Here is a 22,814-nt window from a genome sequence, read left to right as displayed (position 1 = left end):
CCTTTAGGAGAGAATTATAGAACGTCTAAAGGAACAACGTGAAAGAGATGACCGCGAACGATTGGAAGAGGTCGAATCATATAAAAAAGAAAATAAAGATCTTAAAGAGAAGATTAACAACTTGCAAGCTGAACTGGCAGAAAAAGAGGTTAGTACAGAGACATTATAGCTTGCGTTGCAAGAAAAGTGACTAGTCCTGTCACTACAGGTAGGTGGGTATCTCAGGGCACTTGGGCAAAGCCACCAAGGCTGACTCTACAAAATTCACCAAATTCACTGGAAGAATGCGGGAAGCAATGTTGCATCCTCCCAGGCTAACATCCCCAGGATATTCTCAGGTGGCTAAGTTGGACACACTTGACACCAACTCCCAAAGTAGACACTTTACTACGATCTCTGTGGTAGGAGGAGGTTACCAAGTGGGCAGAGAGAAAAATTAGTGGATGTGCTCAAAGCTTACCTGAAGAAGTGCAACATCTCCACTGACTCCTGAAAATCTTCGGCCGATTACTGCTTGTGGTGGGGAAGGTACTGGCCTCCTGGAGTCCGTGCATTAGAAACAAACAGAAGTCCCATGAAAGAGATAAAGGGGCACTCAACCCACAAACTACCCACCTATCTGATCAGCCACCTCCTGTTCCAGAAACTGTAGTTCTTGTATTAGCTTCATTAGCCACTTCCAAACCCACAAATTGGAGTGAAAGCAAATCATCCTTGTTTGTGAGGGACTGCCGAAGATGATGGCCAAGTATTCATTGCTCAAGGCACAATTTTACTAATTATCAATTATTAATGCAAATTTAGACCAGCAATATTTAGCCAGAATCCATTTGTATAATATAAACATACATAATATTTTATATGGACAGATTTAATGTTTCCAGCCTCTGCTGCGTCCCCACACCCACATCTCTTTTTCACTCATCTGATACTCAGAAGATGATGCACCCAGGAGACCTCCAGCTTTCAATCCCCATCGTGAACTTAAATCTCTGCAGTTCAATACTGATGCATTATTACTAAATTAAAGGATGTGATTTATATATACACAAATGTGTAATTAACCTCTGTTTATTTTTAAGATTGTAAGCTACAGAAATGATCTGTTACTTTAAGTGATAATTGTTTATTTTCTTTCAGTCTAGCTTGATTGACTTGAAGGAACATGCATCTTCTTTGGCTTCAACAGGCTTAAAGAAAGATTCCAAATTAAAAACTCTAGAAATTGCTATTGAGCAAAAGAAAGAAGAATGTAGTAAGTTGGAAGCACAATTAAAGAAGGTAAACATTACAGTTTGGGTAAAGTTACATCTTGTTCATATTTGTGGAGAGGTGAAAGGAAATCTGTTTTGCTAGGATTTAAAGAAAGATGCCATTCAATCATTCTGAATCAAATTTATTTTTTAAAAAACTTTGATTTCCTGAATGAAGCTCATATTTAGATTTCCTTTTTCGTGTAGAATTAACTATCCAGATATTCACTTGTACTTTGATTCCTGGTGAAAGTGTAATATGTCCTGTTCAGTGCACGCTATTCTTTACTCTGTTCTCATTCTAATTTTCTCACTTCTTAAAGGAACACTTCCCCTGGATCCTTGTGCTTATTTACGCTAGTGAGAAAGCAGATTTTACTCTGACTTGCAGTGCTTAATTCAAGTAATCTGAAATGTTTGTCAGTTTATGATTACTCTCCAAGCATCAATTTTTGTATTTTGTTTTCAGTATACTTTGAACTACCTAAATAACCTCCCTGAAGCATCATGTATTATAATATATTTTGACGGGCGTTACTTCCATTGTCTCATGAGTCCTGAGTCAATGGTTATACAGGGGAGATGGGTTTTCTGAAATTTATTTTGTGGTCGACCTCTAATTTAGACAATTAATTTGTAGAAATAAAAATCTGGGCTACAATTTCAAAATGCTTCTACACCGACATTGTTTGTGTTTTATATAATGTTTTAAATGGCCCTTTAGATTTTCTGCCTGAAGCATTGACGGTTTATTCCCCTCATAGATGTTTCCTGACTTGCTGAGTTCCTCCAACAGTTTGTGTGCATTGCTCAAGGTTGCCAGCATCTGCAGAATCTCTTGGTTTTTATGATTGTCTAATGGATGAAATTGATTGTTTAATAATCTTACAATAGTTTTAAATGCAAGAAGGATATTTCCATTGTTAATGTTAAAATGTTTAGTATGATAAGGAAAACATAAATCATTTTTATCTCTATCTATGTATATTAGACTTTCTCTCTTGCAGCTAGTTTTTTGAAATAATGTATTTGACTTTATCCACATCAAGTGACCTTTCTGAGTTATCTAAACTTTATTTTAGATGTAGCTCTTAGAATCACTGGGTCAAGTGTTTATCACATCTAGTGAGGGATGATGATCGATTTTTTTTTTACATATTATAGGTTGTATAATTGGTTCTCATTTCAAACTCTGATCTACAAAATTTCACTGTGTGGAATTTCTTTTATGGTGTTACAATATTTCAATGGTGATTTTATGCTTCGGAGATTGTACGTGGAGTGTGATGTTAGAATGGGTATGGGTGCCAGGCAGTGGGAAAAATATAAATTATTTTTGAGATCTGATCTCTGAAGTATCTAACCAGATCCCATCATTAATAATTATATGTCCTGGTTGAAAGAAGGAATTTCCCAATGTAAGCAATTCTGTAATTTGCAATATGTAAATTGGATCTTTGACATGTCAAGAATAAGTTTGTTTTTGCTGAGAAATGGCAAAATCAATACTTTTCTCATAAGTAACCTTAGAAGTTGCTTTTCCAGAATACTATATTCTAAGGTCATATATTTCTGCAATTTTTCTGGTAGGATATTAATTGCAGAGAGAACGATACATTCTTTTATTGTTCATTCCAAGAGGAATTTCAGACCATGCAATTTTGTTTCAAGTAAACAACAGAAAGATCTTCAATACTTGACAATTTCTTACTTGCTGGAATCCAAACCGATTATTATCAAAACTGGCAAAGTAGATTATTTGCAATGCAACCACTGAAATATGTGAAGTTTCACGTAAACACTTGGCATACACTCTTTGTTAAATAAAGGCAAAGAACAAATATAAGCAAACTTTTCAAATCTATTCTAAAATAAACTTTGGAAAGCTGAGCACTAGTAAACTTTTATTGTGTGAATCACTGCTGCTGATTTTCAATGAAATGATAATTATCTCAGAAATGTAAAATAATGTAATGATAAGCATTCCACTGGCCCTGTAATTTTGCTGGCTCCCTTTGTGATGCAACTTAGTTTATTTTGGCTAAACTTAAGAAGACAGAATCCAAATGTCTGCTGTTTGATGTTTTCGTGTTCTTGATCTTCTCCTTGGTAATGAGAATTTTTAGGGAAAATCTTTATTTAAATGGATAATTAATTTTATTTAAAGTATTTTCATTAAGCATTCTTCAAATTATCCAGGAGCAAAAATGTGCATTAAAATATAGAAATGTTTGGATTTAATTTAAAAAAAAAGTACAATAACTTGGTGAGAAAGTTTTTTTAAGTATTCCTCTCTCTTGGTGTTCACTTCCTTGATGCTAAAAATTATTAGATTTTGACAAGTCTTATATGCCAAATATGTTTTGAAATAATCTGTTTTAAATGTAATTCTTTCATTGAAATATATCCCATTGGCATAAAACTTTTCTTAATTTTTAAAATAGTTCAAGTATACCTGTCACCACATAATCTGCAAAGTATCTCTCTTCTCCTTTATAACCTATTCCTGCTATTCAAAAAAAAGAGGATATAGTTAGAAGGTGTCAAAAGAATGTTTTAAAACCTTAGGGTGTGATTTAAAAAAATATTACTCATTTTCATTTCACAAAATTGCATTTTATCGTTCTCTCTGCACCGCTTTTCTAGAATTATAAACATCAATTTCACAAGTTCTCCCTTCATCAACACTTTGGGGAATATCATTCTTGGAAGTAATTTACAGAATTTGGAAAAAATATGATTAAAACGATATCAATCAAAAAGAAAAAAAATGGGTGCTGGAAATCTGAAATTTAAACAAAAAAATGCTGAAAATACTCAGCATACCAGGCAGAATTAGTTGACAGAGAAATAGAATTTTGAGTTGATGACATTTCAAAGTTAAAGGTAAATTTATTTTCAAAGTATATACTGTATACATAATCATATAGAACCCTGAGACTTGTTCTGTTGTGGGCGTGCAAAATAAATGCAAGAAACACAATGGGATCAATGAAAGACCGTACTCAATAGGATGGACAAACAACCAATGCACAAAAGACAGCAAGCTATGCTAATACCAAAGAAATAACAGATTTAATAATATATAAATAAACAATAAATATGTCAAACATGAGATTAAGAGTCCTTGAAAGTGAGTCCTTTGGTTGTGGGAACAGTTCAGTGATGTGGCTAGCGAAGTTATCCCCTCTGGTTCAAGAGCCTGATGGTTGAGGGGCAAAAACAGTACCCAAAACCGGTGGAGTGAGTCCTGAGGCTCCTGTACCACCTTCCTGATGGCAACATCGAGAAGAGAGCGTGGCTTGGATGGTGTGGGTCCTTGATGGTGGATGCTACTTTCTGAATTCAGCACTCCATGTAAATGTGCTCAATGATGGGGAGGGCTTTACCTGTGATGGACTGGGCCGTATCCATTGTTATTTTTAACATTCAAGGGCATTGGTGTTTCCATACTGGGCTGTGACACAACCAGTCAATATACTCTCCATCACACATCCTATAAAATTGATCAGCGTTTTAGATGTCATGCCAAATCTTGGCAAACTTCTAAGAAAGTAGAGGTGCTGCTGTGCTTTCTTCATAATGGCATTTGCATGCTGGACCCAGGACAAATCCTCTGAAATATTAACATTGAGGAATTTAAATTTGCTGACTTTCTCCACCTTTGATTCCCCCAATGAGGGCTGCTTCATGGACCTTCAGTTTCCTTCTCCTGAAGTCAATAATCAGCTCATTGGTCTTGGTGACATTGAGTAAGAGATTGCTGTGGTACCACTCAGCCAATGCAAGGGAGGAAATTGTGAGTCCAATTGCACAAAGAAGTATTGAGGCCAAGGTACTGAAGCTTATTGATTAGTTTTGAGGGATTGACAGTATTGAATGCTGAGTTGTAGTCGATGAAGAGCATCCTGGTGTATGCATCTACACTGTCCAGATGTTCCAGGGTTGAGTGAAGAGCCAACGAGATGGCACCTGCTGTGGACCTGTTGTGTTGGTGGGCAAAGTGGAGTGGATCCATGTCACTTCTCAGGCAGGAGTTGATATGTTTCATCACTAACCTCTCAAAGCACTTCATCACAATGGATGTAAGTGCTACAGGGCAATAGTCATTAAGGCAAGTTACCACATTCTTCTTAAGCACCGGTGTGGTTGAAACCTGCTTGAAACAAGTGGGTACCTCAGACTACCAAAGCAAGAGGTTGAAGATATTAGTGAACACTCTAGCCGGTTGATCAGCACAGGTCTTTAGTAATCGGCCAGATTCTCCCTCATGAGAGATGCTCTCATGTTTGCATTAGAGATTGAAATCAGGGGCTATGGGTGTTCATGAAGGTTCATCCATGTTTTGCTGGTCAAAGCGAGCATAGAAGGGAGTGAAGCCTTGTTGTCACCTATGTCGCTTGGTTTCTCTCTGTCAGAAGAAGTAATATTCAGGCCCTGCCACAGCAGTCGAGCATCCTTCAGTGATTCAGTTTTGGTCTGGAATTGTCACTTTGCATGTGAAGTGGCTTTCTGGAAATTGTACTGTACCTGGACCTCTTGTATCTTACTTGATTGCCAGACTTCAATGCCACTCATCTGGCCCTCAGCAAACTGCAGATCTCATGGTTCATCCTGAGCTTCTGGTTGTGGGGACACACTTGACTATGACAGTTTTTATGAAGTTTTTCATCAAAATTTGGGGCAAAGTCAAGACCTCGGATGTTAACTCTCTACACAACTGCTACCAAACCTGTGAAGTATTTTCTGTTTTTGTTATGGCAAGTGTTAATGATTATTATGATCATATTATTATTGAAATCTTTAGATGCTGAAGCTGGTGTGTGTTCCTTCTAAATTGCATAATACTTATTTAAATTGTACCTCTTCGGTAGGTTGCTAAAAACACTACTGCAGGTGTTTTATATTTACAAAAAACTTAATAGGTTTTTGTTGGGCGTTCATTGCATTTGTTTGCTTTCTATTAGTTGTGGAAGGAAAATCTCTGAATTGCAACACATTGGGGCTGTTGTTATCGGGCAGTCTATGTGCTGATCTTCTCGGAATAGTAATATTACAATGATTGTTTAAAATGCATGCAATAATTGAATTCCCATTAATTCAAGGTGTTATACCATGTTAAACACACACGACATTTATTGAGAAAGCAACTCTTTTTCACAAGATAATAGAATGGTAGCTCCCACCCCCCACTTAAGTTGTAGTCCTAGGCTTCTGCTTCAAAGTTATGCACTAGTCTCATATTCATTTCCTTATCTTCAAGTGCGTAACCAAAGATGCCAGTTTGTTTTTGAGAGGAATTGAGAATGTTGAATTAAATTTGAGAACTGAATAAGTACATACAATACTGATATTGGCGGTAAATAAGCAGTTAAAAGGAATGATGTGCAAATGAATGTGCAAGTTAGTTGGTTAAAGGCAACAGCCTTCGATGGGCTATTATGCCAAAATTCCACTTGCTTTGATATCTGTTAAATCAATTATGTTGGCATTAGAAGAATAAGACTTTACATTTAATAATCTGATTTAATCAATCTTATAATCACAACTAACTTTGATGCCTTTTGATGAATTATAGCCTTAATAAATCAACAGGCCTGTCAGTAATCCATCACTAGAGCAGAACACTTTAAATGTATCATCAGTGGTGGGAAACTTACTTTGTTTCATGGACTATTTAATTTGGGGAGGGTGAATAAAATATGTAATGCAAACTTCTTAAAGTTCTGATTCAAGTTATTTTTAATAAGCCAAAAACAACATTTATGTTTCCTTATGCCTCTCATTTTCACTGTGAATTCTTTGTAAACTTGAAATTTCTACTTGATAGACACATTATTTTCTGTGCAAATTCATTGAATTTGTTGAGCTAATGCTGTTTTCCTAAATCTTTCTTTCTTCCTGTCTGTGCTTCATTTCTTCCCAACTTTACAATGTAGCAAGCTGAGCAGTTGTTCAATCAGATGTACACACCAGTAAGTCGTTCTAAAATGACCACTGTAACTTATGAAAGCATGAGGGCCCATTGACCTAGTTTTGTGCTTTAACCTAAGTGCACCTCTGCAAACATTTCAGACCTTAATTTTCAACCATATTGAAAGTCAACTCTGTAGACTTCAAGGTTTCTGTTGTTTTTTGATTAAATGGTAACTAATTAAAAACTGACAAAATTAGTTTTTGTGATGTAACTTTTAGGTCTACAGAAATTTGGACAGTTTATGCACAGACTAAATCCTGTCTAATTTGGCATACTCTAATATTTTCAACGTGTTAGGATTTAATAATTGGCAAGTTGGTGACAGTGGTATATTTTGTAGCAAGGGTTTAGATAAAAGAAATTCTTTTTCAAAAAATCCTTGATTATCAGGAAGAATGGTAATGGGAAACACAGACACCCTTTGTTCTGTGCCTAGACTGTTGTCAGACAGAAGAATTCATTGCAGAACTGGGAGCACTTAGAGGGTTAAACATTTTTTATAATTAAATTAAATATTACGAAGCTTGCATGTTTCAGTTGCATTGTTTCAAGTCACTTAAATTCCTGAATGATTTTTGTTCACTAAATTATTCAGATTCCTAATATTTTAGTGACTGATTTTATTTGCGATCATGCATCTTTACAAATTGTCATTATATTATTTTTTTGCATTTTTGTGAACTTAATGTTTAGGTTTTTAAGTGTACACAAATGCCACTGTTTTATCTACCAGTAAAATCAAATTTTGATTCATTACTTCTGGGCATATGTCCTGTCACAAAAATACAGCAGCTTTTGAGAATAGATCATAATTGAAGAATAGACTGAAGTGATTCTATTCTTAAACTGTATCCAATGACTGCTGGCATCTGAATGAACTATTATATGTTAACTATGCTCTCTTGAGAGTTCTATCATGGTATTAATACTGTTAACAGTAGCTTGTTTCATTGTGTTCATTACATTTTGGAAAGCTGGTCAATCTGTTTTTCTTCATCCTGCCATTCTAACATAAATAAATGACAATAAATGGAAAACATTTTAATGTTGAATGCAGACATTAAGATGTTTTATTGCTGATATGTATACAACAACATAAAGACTACTTTGCATTGTCTTTTTTGGATTTATTTCAGCAGTATTTAAATTGGCAATGAATGAGGAATTTGTTCTCATCTCCCCACTCTTAATCTGTTGCTACATACCTAATAAATTAAAGGTAATAAACCACTGGTTTTAAAGGCATATGTTTAAGTACTTCAGATTGATAATATATAACAGAATGTTGTTTAGTTTGGCAGTACAAAGAATTAAAAGTTTACTGAAAAACGATGCATATAATTAGTAACAGAGCCCTATTTGCCTTTTCATTTAGAAATGTATAGAAAAAAAGTCCAGCAATTTCTGTTCAAAACACAAAAAAACTTAACTATTGTGTTGGAAGAAGCAGATTTTCTTCCTGTTTTGATCAGTTTAGCATCTAAAATATTTTAGTGATGCAAAATATCATTGCAAAGAATTTTAGTATCCTCAGAATAATGCTGTATTTTTTCATACAGTAACTTGATTTGCTTTAGTTAAATTTCCTTTCTCATCTTTGATTGCCTTATTTTGTTTTATGTGCTTGGTTTTGTTTTCAAGATACCAATTAGGAATTATGAGGAAAATAGGGTAGGCCGAACAATGTGGTGCTTATTTCATTATTTTGTGTGTGCTTGCTTTAAGTTTCAAGTATTAATTTTAGGCTGCAAATTTTCTTGCAGTGTCGTATGTCAATCACTGTCCATACAGTATAATTGAATTCCTTTAATGGGAAAATTGTGCACCGTTTTTAAAGCATGTTTGTTAGGCTTGTTCTGCTATGTTTGGAAGTGTGTGTTTGTGTTTCAGTGCATTTTGAGTGTTGTGCTGTGGTGTCAAATTACAGAGATTAAAATGTGGTGTTTATTTTGATGATATCAGTTTCATTTTTCTTTCCTATCCACAAATTAGGCTCATGATGCTGAAGAAGATGCACGGTTGAACCCAGAAATGTGTGAGAAACTGAGACAACTTGAGAAGGATGTGGCTTACTACAAAGAGGAGTCTGATAAATCCCAGGCTGAAGTTGATAGACTCTTAGAAATTCTGAAAGAAGTGGAAACGGAGAAAAATGACAGAGATAAGAAAATAGCGGAACTTGAAAGGTAAGGGTTAACTTCCTCTTTAACGAGATAAGAGAATTAAGTAAAACAGAAACTGTGGGATCTACTTTGTGGGAAGAGGTTATTCCATTACTGACATGATTGTATAAAATTATTCCAGAATTTCATACCATCAACTGTTGTTTTGAACTATTTCCAAAGCTTGAATATGGCAATAACATTCAATTTTTTTTTAGTTTTTACACGAAGATAAAGTATAAGACATTCTGAATGCATGTCAGCTTTCACTAATGAAAGGAAGCCCTCCACAGTTGCTTCAGAGTAGTATTATTAATTGAAATTTGACATATCTATGTTAGGATCTGTTGTTAGTCGTAAGAGGAATACAACGTTTGTAAATATTCTGGTTCAACCTAATTCAGAGGCTAGGGAGAAAGACAGAATAAGTAACCAGGAATTAGATTGTGGTAGCTTTAAAAATATTCTTATTCATGCAGAAAACTTAGATTTAGATGTATTAGTGAGGCCTAACAGAATGTTGCCAATATCCATTTTGAGAATTGATCCTATGTTCATGGATGTCTCGCTGAGTGATGACATAACTTAACCATAGAGTTAATGAAGTTATATAGCACAGAAACATGCTTCCCCACTAATCCCATTTGCCCACATTAGGTCATGGCATATCCTCTATGCCACGCAAGTGCCTGTCTGAGTGTTCTTTAAGTGAAGTGATTTTATCTATTTTTACTAACCCCTGGATGGAAGTTACAAATATAAACTAATATCATAAAAAATAAACATTTCTCTCAGATCGTTTAAAACTCTTTGCTCTCACCTTAAACCTCTTGTTTTTGATACAACTACAAGGGAAAACTATTCTGACTCTCCACCCAGTCTATATCTCTTATAAAATTATACACTAATGTCAGGTCATCCCCTCGGCTTCCTTCATGCTTGGAAATCCTGCATAGCTGATCAATGCCTTCCCCATAACCTGAAGATTAAAGATTAGTTTTATTTGTTACATGTACATGGGGTGCGTCATTTGCGTCGAATCACATTAGCAGGGATTGGAGGATTGTGCTGGGAAGCCCATGTGTCACCAGCTTCTGGTGCCATTAGATCAACTTAAAACCCTAACTGCACGTCTTTAGAATGTGGGATGAAACCGGAGCACCTGGAATAAACCCACATAGTTACAGGAAGAACATACAAACTCCTTATGGACAGCGGCAGGAATCGAATCTCAGTCTTACGGTTGGCGTGCTATAAACAGCCATACTACCTTGCCAGCCCAATCTATGCCCTTCATTCCAATCTCCTCTGCAACTTCTCTAATGCAGCCACATCCTGCCTATAGAGAGGCGACTAGAACTGCACACAGTATCCAAGTGCCATCTAACCAATACTTTCTAAAGTGGGAGCATAACATCCTAGCTTTTCTGTTCTGTGCTCTGAAGACAAGCCTGCAATCTGCCTTTATCATTACCCTTTTCAGCAGTGTTGCCAGTTTTAGGGAACTATGGACCCAAAGTCCCTCTGCTGTGTAATCATACTTAATACTCAATCATTTGCTATGTTTGTAGTACCTCTATATTATTTACAAAATGCAAGATTTGTTGGTAATGAATTACATCTGCCAGTGATCTGACAACTTTCCATCTAATCTTTATCTTGATAACCTTGCTCACTATCCACAATACCACCACTTTTTGTGTCATCTACAAAATTACCAATCATACATCCCACAGTTGCATCCTAATCATTCATATACATGCCAAACAATGAATATCATACTACCAATCCCTGCAAGCACCGTTGGTGACAGATTTCTAATCAGAAATAAATCTTTCCACCTCCATCCTCTTCCTTTTATCACAAAGCCAGCTTTGGATCCAATTATCTAACTTGCCTTGAGTCCCTTGTGCTTTAACTTTCCTCCTTTGTGGTATCTTGTCAAACATGCTACTAAGTCTAAATGGATAGTGCCTGCTTCCCTGCCTTCATCGGTCTTGAACTCATTCAAATTATTTTGACAATTTATGGATTGCACAAAGCTGTGCTGATCGTTCCTGATCAGCCTCTGCCTTTCCAGATTATGCTCAGCCCATCCTTAGAATTTTCTCAGATAATTTCCCTATCATTATTGTAAAGCTCTATCACTGACGCTTACCTGTCTTATTCCTGCTGCCTTCTTTAAACAAGGGGAACACAGCAGCTTTCCTCCAGTCATCTGTTACCTCACTTGTGGTTAACAAAGAAGCTCCACCTACCTGCTCCCTTGCTTCTCATAGCATCCTGAGATCGATCTCAGCTGGCATTGTGGAATTACCAAATCTGGGACGTTCTGTGACCTCTTAACACCTCCACCTTAATACTATCAAGTTGTCCCTGTCAATGCCCTTGCTACTGGTATAGAACGTCTTGGAATTCTCCTTAATCTTTATTGCCATGGATATTTCATCACCCCATTTTACCCTCCTGCATTCTCTATATTCCTCAAGTGACTCTTTGAATTACAGTTGCCTTTATCTGACATATCCTTCATTTCTTTTCCTGATCAAACCTTCAGACATATTTTGTCATCCATCTTGCCATCGATATCTTTCACCCTTACGAGAACATGCTGGCCCTAATCCCAGTTTTTTTTTTAAAACACTCCTGCACGCATGCTTCCAATACACGTTTAACTGGTTCTCTCATATGCTTTTGAAATTAGTGGTTTTTTTCCATTTAGAATCTTAATTTGAGCATCAAGCTTATCCCTTTTAACAATACCTTGAAATTTAAAGAACTACAGTTGCTAGACCCAAACTATTCTGCCAATGACACTTCCAACTCATGCCCAGGTTGAATACTGCCCCTTCTCTTATAAAACTCTACATATTGTCTCAAAAAAACTTTCTTGGGCACACTTAACAAATTCCATCCCACCTAAGCCACTTGCACTAAAGCTATCCCAGTCAATATTGGGAATGTTAAGATCCCCCACTATCATATCGCTACTGCTCTTCCAGCTTTCTGTGACTTGCTTACAGATCTATTCCTTTGATTCCTGCTTACTCTTGGGAAGCCTAGATATTACCCCACAAAGTGATTGCCCTCTCCTATTCCTAAATTCAACCCATATTGCCTCATTGAATGATCCCTCCAGGATGTCATCTCTAAGTACTGCCATGATATTCTTAATTAATTAATAGTCTTACACCACCACCTCTTTTGCGACACCAGTATTATGTCCGGAACTTCAATACCCCTGGGGCATTAATCAAATTTCAGTGATTGTGATGATATCATTATTCCAAATGCAGCTAGAAACTTTGCTGCTTGCATCCAAAACAAGGTAGAGTATTGATGTCCTCACTGGTCACTCCTTGTGCTTACTGCAAGCTATTATCTGTTTGTTTTGCTCCCTGGTCCAACAGCTATCTGCTTGGGCAATTGCACTCACCATTCTTCTGGTACAGCTAAGTCTGCAGAAAATATGCAGCAAACCACTTTAATTAACCATGTTAAGCAGTATTAGTAGGATTTGTTTTTTGAAGCAGCTTGTCTGAAGTAATTTTGTGAGTGGTTTTGAAAGGAACAGTGTCTGATTGTTTTTAATAAGAATGACTTGCATGCAATGTGGGGAAATAGCCCACAGCAGTTCTAATGTGCGAAACTGGACTAAAAAAAAATAACCAAGAGAAGAAGTTATATTTTGGCAGAGGCATTTAAGAATTTGACCCAGGGAAGTTTTTATGGAGCATCTTAAGAGAAGTAGGTAGAATTTCTGAGACTTGTTGAAGACCTAGGGCCCAAATGGATGAATAAATAATATTGGGTTAACATAGGTGTTAAAGTAAAAGTTAAAGAAGAATTTTAATGTTGTAATGTTTATGAATCGATGCCTGGGTAGACCTGAAGCCAAAATAAATCAGAAAACATATGGTGATGGATGGATGGGACACTGAAAGACAGGGTATAGACAGCGGGGTTATATATGTGAAACTCAGTTTGTGAAGAGTAAAACATAGTTATGTTGGAACTGTTGTATTTGGAGGTAACAATGTGGAGGTACCAAAGGTCATACAGAAAAGAGGGAATGCAACTGTTGGATAAGAAGGTTTTCTTTTGGTAGGACTGATAACAGTGACTTTAACCATCTGAGCTGTAAACTCTGAAGCTGCCTCACAGGACATGCCCAGTTTGATCCTTTAAAATCTCTTTTTAATATCAATGCCTCTAGCTAAGCTTTTACTCATGAACGGCTGTCTCCCACGCTTGACTGAGATTAAATTTTCTTTGATCACTTTACTGTGACATACTATAAGAATTTTTACTATTTTAAAAGTGGTTTGTAAGTGCATGCTGTCTTAGAAATTTCCCATGTTTAATTCATTAGTCCTGATGAAAGGTCTTAGCCCAAAACATCGACTCTTTATTCCTTTCCACGGATGCTGCCTAACCTGCTAAGTTCCTGCATGCAGCATTTTGTATACTCTGGATTTCCAGCATCGGCAGAATTTCTTGTGCTTGTAATGTGATGCCAGTACAGAGGTTGAAGGAAATATTGACAAGTTAGAATTGGGTATCACTGTAATACAAATAAAAGATTATCTGCTTATAGGTGATTATCATTGAGGGGCATCACATAGATACGAAACATGAAGTGGGTGAATGAAGGACATCATCCCTTATCCTTCAGGTGTCAAGAACGATTAATGTAGCATGAGGAAAGAAACCATAGGGATGAAAATCTCTGAATTAGTGGTCAATTCAAAATGGTTCCACTATTGTGTAGAAGGTGGACAAACTAATATATGTACCTTGGTATTATTATTTTATTTCTGTTGAAAATGTTATGTTTATTTACCATTAACCCCAAAAAAGTTTTGAGCAGAGTTTCAATGTTAAACATACTTTGATCCTTGGATATGGACGTTTGGATGCTCCAGCTATTGCTGAATGTCATAAAACATGCAATACTTGTAAATTTCTTGTTCCTGTTTCATCATGCTACTAACCATTTGCTGCTAGAGCAATGTCAGTGAAAATTTATAAGAAGATAAGTTATGTGATGTGTTCATTATAAAATTTCTTGTATTTCCATGATCTATAAAGCAAATTCACTGGATATAAAGAAAGAAATTCTTGCCAAATATTTAAGATTATAATTGTTCAAACTGTTCATTTTTCTTTACTTCTCACTTAGAAGTATTGCAAAAGTAACTAAAGATTACAATGAAGCTAAATGTCTTGATTTCAGTTGAGTAATGTTTCCAGAACTTATTTGGTAATAATTAATTACATAAAATTGCCTTGATTTGGATTATGAAAGAAATGCTGACTGACTTACATAATTTGCAAGAAAATTAAGTCAGTAATCAAATTATAAAACACTTACCCTTTTTTACAACTTTAATTGCAAACGTTCATTGTATGTTACTTCTACAAGATGGTGTTTTTAGCATTTACTATTTTATTGACTGCTAATTCATGGATCATAAAATACCTAGTTATACCCTTCAAAAGCTTTTAAAGCTTTTCACCAAGTAATACAAAATCACTGAATGACCAAGACCTGAAATAACCCACCTGTAAAAGTAACAGATTAAAATTTCGACTTCTCCAAAACTGAAGGCAAAGAAATTCACTGAGTGCAGTTCTGAACTTTGTTGCATTCTGTTCTTGTACTATATTCACTAATATGTCATGGAGATTTTTGGCATGGAAAGGGGCTTTTCAGATCAATTTGTCTGTGCTGATTGAGATGGCAGTCTGAGCTCCCCTCATTTGCCTGCCTCTGCCCATATCCCTCTAAATCTTTCCTGTCCATTTACCTGTCCGATAATCTTTTCAATGTTGTAATCGCACCCACTAACACTTCCCATGGTCACTTCATGCACACATCCATCACCCTCTGTGGGAAGATGTTGCCTCTCAGGTTTCATATAAATCTTTCCCTCTTGTTTTAAACTTAACTCCCTGTAGTTTTAGACTCCCCAACCATGGGATAATGACTGTGACCATTGATCATGGCCACACTATTCTTGATTTTATATCATGATTTCTGCCATCTATGCTTCGGGGGAAAGGAGCCCCAGCCTATCCATTCTCTCCATATAACTCAAGCTCTCCAGTCTTAGTAACAATCCTTCTACATCCATTCTTAATTTAATGACATTCTTTCTACAGCTTACTAAGCAAGTATGCACACAGTATTCACAAGAGATACTGAAGGTACTGGAGATCTTGAAGAACACGCACTAAATGCTAGAGGAACTCAGTAAGTCAAGCAGTATCTATGGAGAGAAATAAACCATTGATGTTTTGGGCCGAGGATCTTCATCACATTTCGGTCCGAAATGTCGACAGATTATTTCCCTCCATAGATGCTGCCTGACCTGCTACGTTCATCCAGCATTCTGTCTGTATTACACACAGTCCTCCAAGTGTGGCCTCAGCAACACTGGGTACAGTTGTAACAAGAGTGATTAATCTCATTACTAAATCATTTGCCATCACAATACAATTCAAGGTTGTTTGTCAACAGATACTATTTATAGCAACTAAAATCTGAGTCTGTAGATTCGTATAGGTTTGCAGCTAAGAATCCAAAATGTGTTTAGATTTATATTCATTGCATTGCTTAGCTGCAGGGAGGATGTCATTTTGGAGGACCTAGGACACGTTATTGAGATTGTTCTTCTTGAGATACATCATGGAGTAGGTTCTTCTGGCCCTTTGAGCCACACTGTCAGTAACTTCTGATTTAACCCTATCCTATTCGTGGGACAATTTACAATGACCAGTTAACCTGCCAACCAGTACGTCGTTGGACTGTGGGAGCAAACCGAAGCCCCCAGAGGAAATCTACGTGGTCACGGGCAGAACATACAAACTTTTCACAGGCAGTGTCTGGAATTGAACCTGGGTTGCTGGGTTGCCACCCCACTAGATGTTCTTTTTTTATCACCAATCAACAGCACCTCACAATCCCAGCCCTGTGCCAGAATGGGGGTTTTGGAGGGGTGGGAAGGGAGGTTGATTTGGGATTTCTTGAGGAATTGAGTGTTCTATCTCAGCATGCATTGCAAATATTCACAGTGCACTGCTGTTCACGCACGTGCCCTGATGATTTATATGGGGTGGTTTTCATACATTTTGATTTTTGAAAACTATGCAATGTTCTGCTTATGTTAGCCTACAGCCAGTATTAATTTACAATCAAGAGATGAACAGCTTCTCTGTTCCATGCAGTTTCAGAATATTGAAGTGACACCTGTGTTGTATTAAGATCTCAAATGATAATAGACAATCAGACACAGTAGTGAATATGTGAGGAGATTGATTATTCCCATTCTAAGGGGGATTTTATTAGAACACATATCCCTAGCAACAAGTGCTGATTAAAAAATCGGATTGTACTAAATTTGTCTTTAAAACTGAAACAGATTATTTGATCAAAATTCTCTAATTCACTGCCCAAAGACTGAGATTTGTTGCCATAACTGCCCTTGCTGTAAAATGCTCCAGTTGGGATAGGATGTAATGGACTGTACATACCTTTTGTTGGCCATGGAATTCTTCACTGACCATTGGCATTTATTGATAACGAAGTATATAACCATAGCACACAATTGTCTTCAGCACTGTGCATTCACATCCCACTTCAGAGACTCGAGCCAAGTACCCAGCTGATACTGAGAATCTTGTATTGATCAAGTGTTGTGTTGTTGAAGGTGCCTTCTTTTAGTTGAGGTGTTAAACTGAACTGTTCTTCTTTATGTCCTTGACATTATTTTGAAGAGTTCATATCATGGCTGATACTTAAATTCAATTAACATCACTAAGGTAGATTATTGAGTCATCATATTCACTTCTAACATTGCAAACAGATACTGCACTTCAAATTTTAATTTGATTGTAAAGCACTTTGGTTGTACTAAAAGCTTTAAAGATGCAAATGCTTTCTTCTACTTGATAATAGAGTTGCAGTGCTATACAGCATGGAAAACTTCAGCCAACTCATACGTGCTGACCAAATAGCCTGACTGAGCTAGTCCTGTTTGCCTGTATATCCCTCGAATCCTTTCCTATTGATTGAGAGCCCACACTGCCCAGCTATACCCATGTAATCAATTAACCTAATAGCCCGTACATCTTTGAAATTTGGAAGGAAACTGGAGCACCCAGTGGAAACCCACACGGGCACGGGGAGAACATACAAGCTTCTTACAGACAATGGTGGAATTGAACTTGTGTTAGTGGTGCTGTAATAGTGTCACACTAACCACCACTCTAACACAGTGCCTCAAATCCACTTAAGTATCAAACTGCTTTTTAAGTGTTGCAATTATGGCCACTTTTACCGCTTCCTCGGGCAGCTTGGTCTAAAAGGACATTCCTCTATTCTGAGGCTGTGTCCTATGGTTTTAGACTCTCCCTCCATAGGAAACATCCTCTCCACATCCACTCTATCAAGGCCTTTCACCATTCCATAGGTTTCAGTGAGGTCTTCCCTCTTCCTTCTGAACAATATGGAACAATGAATGTTATTTCAAAACCTTTGGGGTAAGAGGGAATAAGGTTAATGTAAACTTACAACAAGTAATTAGCAAAGATAACGGAATATTAAAATTGAAATGTTAGAACATCTCACAGATGGTGGTGAACCTCTGGAATTCTCTGTCCTGGAGGACTGTGGAGAGTAGATTACTGGAGGCATTGAGGGCTACAGGGAACTGGCATAGAAGAGATGAGCCCAGCGACACATTAAATGATGGGGTAGGTTTGAGAGCTCAGTGGTTTCCTTCTATTGTTTTTTTATTTGTGCGAGATTCTAGAAATGCTGGCGCTGTTTTTTAAAAAAAAGGATTTGCCCATTCAAAACAGAGTTAGTGGGAAATTATACCTTTCACATGAAACTCCCTTCCCCAAAGTGTGCTGGGGGCAAATACATTAAATATTTTTAGGCAGTGGTAGACAACCTGTTGATAAGCAAAGGAGTGAATGTTTCTGCAGAGAGGTGGGAATTAAGGATAGAGGTTACAGTCAGATCAACCATAATTTTATTGAATGGTGGAGCCAGGTAGTCTACTGTGATCTACTGCTCCTTCTCGTCATATTGATGAACGTTGGATGAAAAGCATTGTTGGGGAATTAATGAGGAAAGGCAGAAATTTGTATCTTGCTCCACAATTTAAGGTAAAAACATACTTCATCTCAAATTAGTGACAGAATTCAACCATTGAACAAAGTCGAATCAAAACATGCGTAGAATAGAAGATAAAGAATTTCCTTCATAAGTTTCATGTGCCACCTCCCAATATTTTGATGACTCCATTTGGCTAATAATTAGGATTTGGATTTGTCCAGCTTTCTTTTCAGCTGAGGAAAATGAAAATAATCATGTGCAAATTATTTCACAAAAATAGGCATTTCTCTGTAATGGAGCAGCTAACTACTTTGGCAGGGTATCTGTTCCACATGTATTTTTGCTGCAGTTCTGCTGCTAACTATTTCCATGCTGTCCTTGATGGAAGATCGCTGCCTGAAAGAGGCAATTTTCATCAGATGCTGAACATACACCCCACCAGGCTTTGAAATATTCTGCTCTGCTGACGTCACTATTTTAATTAGCTGAGTAACAATTTACCCACAGGCATTTTAAACTGATGAATGGTAAGCTGTGGGGGGGAAAACTCATTAAACTATTCAGTGCATTATTTAGCTACGTGTCTGGTTGTTGGAAAAATATGTGGATTTGGATGTTTAAATAAACCATTAGAAGAAATGAACAACTGTAAACTTCATTAAAAACTAAACAAGCAGATGATCTACACACTTTTTAAAAATGTACAGTTTATTCGTTGTTGGTGGTTTGAGAATTCATGAGTTAACCACACGCAGTTGAGCAAACATTTGGGATCAAAAGGCATAAATTTATTAGATATTCTTTCAAAAGCTATGTTGGGGAATTTCTCTTATCTTCAAATTGTTCTTAATATTATATAGGCCCTTTACTGAGTTAACCTAATAAAGCAGTGCTAAAACCCCTGCATTATTGAATTCTGATTGATTGTGTTTGACATTAAACCAAATGAATTTTTTTGTAGAATCCTGTAGATTGAACTATTTACCGGACCACTGAATTAAGATAGCTAATCACTGCCTTGAAATGAAAATTACATGATTAATATCTCAATATCTGAAAATAGTATGATGTTTTAGAACCAGAATCAGGTTTAATATCACCGGCATATGTCATGAAATTTGTTAACAGCAACAGTACTATGTTCTACATGATAACATTGGAAAAAAAAAAGTAATTCAATTACAGTTATTATATATGCATATGTAACCCCCAGGTTCGGCGGGCTGCGTTAGTCTAGGGGAAGACAGTGCTGCCCCTGCCAAACTGGTGAAATCTTGTTTGTGTGGATGCTGCGTGATGTTTTCCCCTGTTACAAATCAGTACCATGCAACAACAAACAGTACACCATATTTAATTAAACGATTGAGCTGTATAATTCTTAATTTGATTATCGGGTTAGTAAAGAAAACAAAAAGAAAAAGGGCCCATTTTAAGGAAACAGTCTAATGCGCACGTTGGAGCTCACGATTTTCCCGTCTGTTTGTTCTCCATCGATTTCTTCAGGTGTTGTCAACTCCCGACCCCATTCCAAGTCCACTTCGTCCTGTAGTCTTCGACTTCTCTGTTCTGGCATCTTCTCTCTCCATCTTCTGCCGAACAAAAGCCCGTGAATCCCTTGTTCTCGGGCACACAAGAAAGATAAACCCCATCTCATTGGACGCCACACATTCCAAAGGCCCTGTTATCTCTAGTCATAACCCAAGCACTTCTGCTACAGAGAAACCATTACATTAGCAGTGAAACCTTTCCCAGGGTGTTATACATATTAAATGTTAAATTAAAAATAGTGCAAAAACAGAAATAATAAATTGAGGAATGTTCATGGGTTCAATGCCCATTTAAGAATCAGATGCCAGAGAGGAAGAAGCTGGATTTAAGTTGTTCTTTTGACCTTAATTAAGTCCAGTGTAACTATCAAGCATTGAAATCTTGCTTCCCTTCTGAAGGCAGGAATGATCAGATGGCGAAAGAGATTGTTTATCTGTTGTGAAAACCCAGCAACTATTGGACATTCAGTTTCCCCTCAGTGATGGGTATGCTTTACCAAACAAGTCAACACTATTTGTTGAAGGCATATCTTTTTTAATCTACTTGATAAAATTTTTAGATGAGATAACATAGAGCTGATGACCATCAATCAATTGTACATGGGTTTCCTGAACATTTCCAGGTTTCACACAATGGACATATCAGCATTGTTGAAGGGGCATCAACAGCATGGATGTGAATTTGCTTTTTGGAGTGGAGAATAATGAATAGTGAAGTTCTTTCTTGTACTGTATTTATTTACATTAATGACTTAGACCTGAGGTTGCAAGCCACAATTTCAAAATTTACAGTTGACACAAAACTAACGCCTTTTCCCTGCCAGATTCCCTTTAATTCCCCAATCTTTCAAAAATGTTTCTACCTCTAGTTTATAATGATTTAGCTTCCTCAATTCTTTGAAGTAGAGTATTCCAGCGAATGACTGTCCGCAGTATAAACACAGGAAAGTCATGTTGAGCCTGTATAAAATACTGGGACTTCTTTGACTCGATTTATTGTGGACTTCAAGAAGGAATTGGGTAAATACATACTGAGAAAAATTTACAAAGGTACAATAAAGAGGTTGGGGGTGGAACTCGTGAGATGTGAAGATGGATAATCAAGGCAGATATCAATCAATTATACATCTCTGTGTTGTATTCATTCCATGGTTTTGTGACTCCATAGGTAAAGAAAACAGCTTGGAAGACAAATGGTATGTTGACCTTTACTACAAGACCAAACATGGAATATTATTTACCCTGGAGTATAGTGATGTACCCAAAAGGGCCATGAAATCTCAGTTGCTGAATATATTCAAGACAGAAATTGTTAGGCTCTCAGAAATTAAGAGAATCGTGGGATTTAAGGTTAATGTGTAGCGTGACAGTCAAGTAAAGTTCAGCATTAATCTTTTTGAATAGGAAAGAGGCATGAGTGTCATAATAGTTGCTCCTACCTATATTTCTTGTATTCTTTGTAATTGCACATTTCAGGAATCTACATGGATAGCATTCTTAGTGACCTAAAAAGGTAGATTCCTGAAATGTGACGTGCAATTTTTGTAGGTCCAGGGACATTAGCAATTTTCATAGACTCCCAGTTTATGTTGAGTAGCAACCAAAAGAACCCTTCCCATTCGTTGTATTCTTACTGATCATACAAATTTATTCCCTGAGTCCTGGGAATTGTACGATCAAGGGAGGAGACATCAGTCAGTCAATCAATCAATCAATCAAAGGAATCTTCTCATTAACTGCAGTCTAAACTAGGACTTGTTGGATTTTTTTAAATCAGAAAAATAGTAGATGCTGGAAATTTGAAATAGAAGCAGTAGATATCTCAAATGCACGTCAACTCTCGCAGGGCTGCAGGCTATTACTTCCTTCGAGGCTAAGTACATCATGAATGGCTGTGAGGCTTCACTCTCAACATCTTTTTATCCATACTTTGAAAGGGAGAATAAAACTACACCTGTGCTAATCCCTGCAGCATCTGGTAACCCTGTAATCTCCATATTGGAGGCCGATGTCAGAGCATCTTTCATGAGGGTGAAGCCTCAGAAGTTATTCGGCCCTGATGGTGTACCTGGTAGGTCATTGAAAACCTGTGCCGACCAACTGGCGGGAGCTGGGATCGATATGCTGTTTAAAGGCTAAATCTATTGTGATGTGAATTGGGCCAAACTCAGGCAATTAGCATATAAATTAAATACTTCATAAATACTTACAGCGCAGAAACAGGCCTTTTGGCCCTTCTTGGCTATGCTGAACCATTTTTCTGCCTAGTCCCACTGACCTACACCTGGCCCATATCCCTCCATACACCTCTCATCCATGTACCTGTCCAAGTTTTTCTTAAGTGTTAAAAGTGAGCCCACATTTACCACTTCATCTGGCAGCTCATTCCACACTCCCACCACTCTGTGAGAAGAAGCCTCCCCTTAATGTTCCCTTTAAACTTTTCCCCCTTCACCCTTAACCCATGTCCTCTGGGTTTTTTCTCCTCTAGCCTCTGTGGACAAAGCCTGCTTGCATTCACTGTATTTATACCCATCATAATTTTATATACCTCTATCAAGTCTCCCCTCCTTCTTCTACGCTCCAGGGAATAAAGTCCTAACCTATTCAACCTTTCTCGGTAACTCAGTGTCTCAAGTCCCGGCAACATCCTTGTAAACCTTCTCTGCACTCTTTCAACCTTATTAATACCCTTCCTGTAATAATTCATAGTTTTAATTTTAAAATTTTGGAATTCATTCTGGTACC

The 22,814-nt window shown here is 37.0% G+C and overlaps 1 protein-coding gene across 2 annotated transcripts in view; it reads left to right on the top strand.

The window, feature by feature from the left end:
- The window catches only part of LOC140741811 (ERC protein 2), a 767,514-nt gene that overhangs the window by 389,826 nt on the left and 354,874 nt on the right, over nt 1–22,814 (top strand). The window contains exons 14-18 of one of the 2 annotated variants that reach the window (XM_073072222.1): nt 8–148; nt 1,141–1,281; nt 7,193–7,228; nt 8,872–8,901; nt 9,223–9,416. In XM_073072222.1, the coding sequence (XP_072928323.1) occupies nt 8–148; nt 1,141–1,281; nt 7,193–7,228; nt 8,872–8,901; nt 9,223–9,416 (542 nt within the window). The remainder of the gene's footprint in view (nt 1–7; nt 149–1,140; nt 1,282–7,192; nt 7,229–8,871; nt 8,902–9,222; nt 9,417–22,814) is intronic. The other variant, XM_073072223.1, reaches the window with a different exon arrangement.

The sequence above is a fragment of the Hemitrygon akajei genome, chromosome 19 (genome assembly GCF_048418815.1).
Source record: "Hemitrygon akajei chromosome 19, sHemAka1.3, whole genome shotgun sequence".
Lineage (NCBI taxonomy): Eukaryota > Metazoa > Chordata > Chondrichthyes > Myliobatiformes > Dasyatidae > Hemitrygon > Hemitrygon akajei.
Note: the sequence above shows the minus strand (reverse complement) of the source record. Positions and strands in the feature narration are given on the sequence as shown.